Source organism: Cyclopterus lumpus, chromosome 11 (genome assembly GCF_009769545.1).
Source record: "Cyclopterus lumpus isolate fCycLum1 chromosome 11, fCycLum1.pri, whole genome shotgun sequence".
In the NCBI taxonomy this organism is placed as follows: Eukaryota; Metazoa; Chordata; class Actinopteri; order Perciformes; family Cyclopteridae; genus Cyclopterus; species Cyclopterus lumpus.
The window spans coordinates 4,564,495-4,571,021 of NC_046976.1; the positions used below are offsets into that span (position 1 = coordinate 4,564,495).

The window sequence follows — 6,527 nt, forward strand, 5'->3', positions numbered from 1 at the left end:
AGGATACTGATTTCTTTTTTTTTTTTGGACGAAAACCCATATATATATTTTAAATATTGATAATTTCAAACATTTAATGACGATACACTGAAAAGTATGATACACTGAAATTAAAAAATAATCTGCTTCTTTTTTTTTTTTGCTAGAGCGTGATGCAGCTAAAAACTCCGGGGAAAACAAATCACACAAGATATTTTTATTTGAGAATGAAAGTGGGAACGGTAGTTTGACGAAAACATAAAAAGGAACTCAAGAAAGGTCCAAGTAGAAGCGTCCAACTGTATCTTGTGAGTTTTGCCCAGTCGCAGTAGTAGTAGTCAAAGTAGTGCTAACAAAAGATTGTTAGCACTACTTCCAAATCAAATGTGGACTTTCACACTGATGTAAATCTTGTCCGTCCATCGTTGTCGAGCTAAAAAAGCTGTTGAGTGAACCTCGAGTTGAGAGCTTTTCTTATCAAAGCGTGGTCCACATCCAGAAATGGTGTTTCCTTAGTGTCATGTCAAGATCCAAAAATATGGAAATAGTAATCAAGCAAAAAAAAACACAATGCTTTTGCCACTTATTCTATGAATGCAACGAACAAAGTTGAGTGATTGCAAACGCTTTTTTTTTTCTTTTGCATGGTCACAAGGGTATTTATTATTTTTAAAAAGAGGTTCAGTAAGAGTGCCTGTGTCAAAAAAATAATTCTTCCCTTTTGCTTGGGGGAACATTCGATATGACACGCGGAGAATAATGAGGGCCGAGTGCAGGACGAGGTCCTCTGGACCGTGAGAAGAGGCCTTCTTCAGAGTGATGACGCACACTCTTGTGCAGCCACAGGACACAACTTTAAAGAAACACTTGCCCCTCTTTCATTATGAACTGAGTTCTGTCGTCTCTCTGGAGAAGAGGCAGCTTTATAGACGGATTGATTGCCTGAAGAAGAGGCGGCCGCTGTGAGACTTCAGCTCCCAATCACAAAATCTCATTAAGAAAAAACAAAACAATAAAAGGCTGCCACTTATACCAAGCTACCCAACTGTTTTTTTATTTCTTTTTTTTAAATGTATTGTTCACTGCATCCCACTTGGAGCTCTCCGGGGAGATGAGAAAGAAAGGAATTTGCAATGACTTTTAAAATAAATAAATTAAATGAACACAAAGTGCAGACAGAGACGGTAAATCAGGAGACGTCAGGTCCGCTTTACAAACCCGTTTTAGACATTCTCTGCTAATCTGCTCCGCGAGCAGAGCAGGAACTACTGACGCATTAATCCAATAATGACTATAATCCAGTAACATATAATATTCAGAAATGGCCCATTGTGCATAATGACTACTTTTACTTTTGTACTTTTACTTGAGTAAGATTGTGAATGCAGGACATTTTATTTTTATTTTTTTGTTGCAAAAAACCACTGAATGCTTCTCACTCCGCTGCGTCTCAGGACACATCGTGGCCTTCAACAAGTGAGGAACAAAATTGCTTTTGGCGGAAAGATTCACAATTTATTATAGACCTGGCAGCTCTCATGGACCCCACTCAGTGTGTGTGTGTGTGTGTGTGTGTGTGTGTGTGTGTGTGTGTGTGTGCGTGTGCCCGTCTATCCCGGACAGAGAGGCGGCCAACAGGTGTGGGGTGAGACTGCTGAGGTAATGTGTAATACCTGCAGCCAGTTTGTTTATACATACATATATTTATACATATATACTGTATACATATTATATAGAGAGAGAAAGAGAGAGTTAGAGGAGCACTGGAGAGTCTTATGTCATTTCCTCGGTTCACCACAAGCATTTCCTGTGAAGTATTTGCAGGCTCTGAAATTACAGCTTGGTCGCTCCCAGCGGGGCCTCCTCTTTTCCTTCTCCCAGAAGGAGCTGCCCCGGCTGCAGGCGGAGGAGACGTTATCGCTTCATCGGGGCAAAGTCAATCAACCGTGAGGGCGGCTTCTTCTCATAGACGAGGGACGAGTGCATCAACAGCGTTGGACCCGCCTCCACAGTGACATGTATCAAGCAGCTCACTCTAAAGGGATGGAGATGCGTGTCTTCTTTGCGTGGGATTAGATTGTGGAGGATGAAGTACTGGAGTAGGAATACTCAAGTTAAAGTAAAGGTCCTTGTCATCAAAATATACCTGGAGTACCAACATTAAAAGTATAGCAGAATTGTACTTAAGCACGGTACTTTAGCAAATATATTTAGCTGCTGTACTTTTGGTTCTTTAACTGCAAATCTAAAGTTAAAACTGCATGTAGAGGACACGTTTGTTGTTGCAGTTGTGAAATGATTGTTTTACTTTCCAAAAGAGCCGACTGAAGCAGAAAAGGGCAACAAAAAGAAGAGGAAAAAAAACACACAGGCTCTGGGGAAATTAACTAAATCTGAAGTTTAAAAACAATGTAGCTCAAAGTCATCCTTCAGGCCTCGAGCACTTTGAGGAATAAACTAATGACCCTCGGGATGAAATGGATTAAGCCTCGTCAAAGACTCAAATGGTCTTTTTAAAAGCTAGACGGTCTTAAATTACATTATACATACAGTAGATTAACTCACTGCATTGACTTCTGGGGGAGGGGGGAGGGAGTCATTTATGGCTTAAAGGGCGTCGGGACAGTTAGAAGAGGTGTGTTCTTCTTTTTATCTACTTATTTTGTTTCCATCTAGGATTCCTTACTCCAAACAACCAAAACATGCGTGTTCCAGAATATTAAAGCAACTTCATGAACCCAACACCGATGAAAACAAAAATAAAATGTCTTTTTGGTCATCACACCTGTCGGACATAAAAAAGGTCAAAATATGTTTTATTCGACTAGTTTTGAATTAAAAAATAAAATAGATTGGAGGTGAAAATGATCTATCCGTTATCACAAATACTTAACAGACCATAATATAACATGGTGTGACAAACCTTGTGTTCCCCCTTTACGCCTCGTGGCTCGTTCGGGTGCTGGTTTCCAGCAGTGCCACACTGCCCCCTTGTGGTTAAACTCCAGAGTGTCCAGAAACACTGAACACCGGACTGCGTCCATCCAAAACCCGCAAGACACCAGTTTGAACAAGTCACTTTAATTCACCGTGTTCATGAAACCACAAATGATAACATAGTAATAATAATAATAATAATAAAATAATAATAATAATAATAACAACAATAATCCAAGACTAGGATTATTAAAATAAGACTAGGATTATTAAAATATACATGTGAAGGTGCGCTTGTGTCTCCAGATTGTAGTCAAGTACTTGAGTGACTGAGGTTCTCATACTTCACTGAGTATACCTCCACCAGTTCAGAAGAACACGTGATTTATTTTTTTAAATATCAAAAAGGCGTATGTCATTGTCCTATTTCCAAACAAACAAGCAGACTTATTATATTCATGGCATCATTTATTTGAAGCTACTGCTCCAATGAAGAAAAGAAAATCAGTGCTGATTAAAAACAAAAAGGTGCATGTTACATGAGTTTTACTTGGAGGGAGAATAATACAGAAATATTGATTAGGTCAGCATTGATTTGCCCCGTAGTTAGAAACCAAACAAACAGTGGATGCCATCTTGACCGGCACTGGTGCAGGCTGAGCCGACATTGTGTATTAAACACCAACGTTCTCCTGTCTCCTCTTCAAGTACAAATCTATAAAATCTAATAAAAAAAATTAAAAAAAGATGGTGAAAGAGAAGTTGCAAGAAAAAAAAAGGTGTCACATTTTACACAACTGGAATAAAGTTATTCGCTCTCTTTCGTCTCGGAGGCTTTAGCCGTTATCTACTGGCCGGTCACCTCGGGGATGGTCGTACGCCGGAGCCAGCGGTGCGAGAAACAACTAAACGACAGCACGCACATTCATTTCTGTTAAAGAAAAAGAAAAATGTCAGTTGTACAAATCAGCGCTTCACTTAGTCTTCAGTTGTTCTTGTTGAAATGTTGCAAACGAGCGCTTCCTTCTTTTTTACATTTATCTGCCTTACGTAGGACTCCATTCTTTTTAAAAACACAAGATTAAAACGTGTGTGTTAAAGAGAGTCTACGCATCCCTCTTTGCGTGATGGAGTGTCCTCACACTCCACGCCGGGCGGCAGGATGCAGCGTGGCAAACGGGAGGACCAGGCTCGCTGCTCCGGACATGATTATGTGAACAGGTGACAGTAATGGCTTTTCCCTTTGAAGCCAGGCGATCTGCCTGGGCGGTTTAAAGTGTCTCGGTGAGGAGGCGGGCTGAGTGTACACAAGCTCCTTGCGTAGTGTAGAGCGCGCAGGGCTCGGTGGGAAGCGCCTTCTGACAGTTGTGGGTCGTTTGCGATCGGGGTTGTGAGGAGGGAACACGCGGTCGGCCATCTATGAAGTGCTCTCCGGAGAGGTGACTCTTTGGCGTGCGGTCCGGGGCCGATTTCGCGTCGTGGTGCCCGCGGTGCGCTCGCTCTTGGTTTCGGACGGCTGCGGTTCAGCCTGAGGGGTGCTGCCGTCCCCGACGAGTTCACGCAGGAACTTGAACTTGGACAGGAAGAGCTGCCAGACGACATACCAACCTGAGGGGCAGAGAAGAGGGGGAAACCATTGGTATTTACAGGCATGATAAAGGCACTCTTAAAACCACATAAACCATTTAGTCACAGTCACAAGTGTTTTCTGCTTAATACATATCCTCCAAAAAAGGACATTTAACACTGTTTTTAAAGTATTTAAAACATCTTAAAATACTGGATTGTGGATGTATTATGCGAATGCATGCATTTTCTATTAATTACATTCCTCCGTGGACAGGTGAGTGTATTGGCCTATCGTGTCTTTGTGCATTACATGCATGTTACAATCCTCATATTCAATAAACTCAACCAAAACTCTTGTAGCGACATGGATAAAAATAAAAAACGGTCTGGAGGCTTAATAAGAGAAGCAGTCATGGTTCTGCTCGGACTTCTGACTCCTCCTCTCGTCCGCGCAGGATAAAAATAGAAACTCCTCACTGAAGACACTCTACACTCAGACAAGGAGCAGCTGGACAGTCAGGTTAAACAATGTCCTAATTCCCGTCTGAGTTCAGCAAAGTTATCAGCCAATTAAGCCTCTGATAAACTAGCGTGTGTGTGTGACCAAACAACAACAACTGACGACAACAGTCACGTCCAATCAGCTACAAAATGGCTCAGGGAGCTAGCTGCGCGTTAACTGGTGGCGTGGACGTTTCCCCGTGAACTCACCGAACAGCATGAAGAGCAGCGCACAGACGAGCGTGGCCACGATGACCAGCAGCGTGAGCCCGACGCTTTGCCACATCTTAGCTGGACGACGGCATGCGGAGGGGGCCGCGCGGGGTTTCCGGCTGCTCTCACACACACACACACACACACACACACAAACACACACACACACACACACGCAACGACTCTGTGAGCCTCAGACGTGAGAGAGAAACACGCGGCAGCACATCGCGTCGGGCCAGCTAGTTAGCTCAGTTAGTCCGCCAGCTAGCTCAGTTAGTCCGCCAGCTAAGCTAGCTCAGTTCGTCCGCCAGTTAGCTGGGTGACAGCCGCAGTGGCTCCACGGGCGGACCGGAGAGGTAACGTGAGCTCACGTCGGCTCGTCACCGCGGGGGGAAGTCCTCCTCCTTCTGCGTGCTACATAACTGCGACGTGTATTTGGTAGTTATGACCGAGACGGAGCAGCAGACACGGTAACTGGGTTAAGACAACAAACGCGAGTCCAACTGCGCACGCGCGAGTTCCGTTTGACACCTGGGTAATGGAGTGTGTCTTCTCCTGAACCAGAGGGCAACAAAGCAGTATTGTTCAGAGTAATATACATAACAAAAACAATATGTATTTCTAGACTGCTTAACTGTGCTTTAAAAAAAGTTTAACTCATGTTATTCTCCTACAGAGGACGAGTTTAATATCGGCTTGTCACCACATTATTAGGAACTACAGACATTCTATTTCAAATTCTTTCGAAAATGTTTCCTTTTTTTTATTAAATAAAACTGATCTGATCTCTGACTTGTAAGTACTACCTCTGCCTTTTGATAAATAGATGCAATACTAGGAATTGTAGCGCTACAGAATCAACGTAATACATGCAACATAAAGACACTCAAAGAGGTAGATACGTTAAAGAATAATAAACACATAAATAACAACACATTTTAAGTAAGGAACGTTTATTTGTGTGGCACCTTTCAACAGCGAGGCAACACAAAGTGCTTCATGTCAACTTTACTGTCAAATGCATGAAAGCACAGTTGCATTTATGAAAGAATCCAGTAGGAGGCGACATCGTCCAACACCTGTAACCCGGTGACGAGCTCCCTATTAAAACGGCCCTTTTCTAGGAAAGGCGATTTGTAGGTGCAGCTGATGTTTATTCTGTATTCTGACCTTTCACACCTATTAGCAACTAAAGTGTTTTTGCATTCTCATTATCAGGTCAGGTTCTTTTGAACTGGAGTGACAGAAGTTACACTCCCTGCATTTAACCAGCATTTCGAAGTGGATGAAGTAGTCGAGAGGTATCTTATCTGTCTTACTCGTGTTTC

The 6,527-nt window shown here is 42.7% G+C and overlaps 1 protein-coding gene across 1 annotated transcript; it reads right to left on the minus strand.

The window, feature by feature from the left end:
- Window positions 1-3,371: 3,371 nt before the first annotated feature.
- On the minus strand, window positions 3,372-5,725 carry smim13 (small integral membrane protein 13). Its single transcript, XM_034546054.1, has 2 exons — window positions 5,197-5,725; window positions 3,372-4,524 (listed from the first exon to the last, which is right to left on the minus strand). The coding sequence occupies exons 1-2, from the start codon at window positions 5,270-5,272 to the stop codon at window positions 4,334-4,336; spliced, it is 267 nt and encodes an 88-aa protein (XP_034401945.1). The 5' UTR covers window positions 5,273-5,725; the 3' UTR covers window positions 3,372-4,333.
- Window positions 5,726-6,527: the final 802 nt, after the last annotated feature.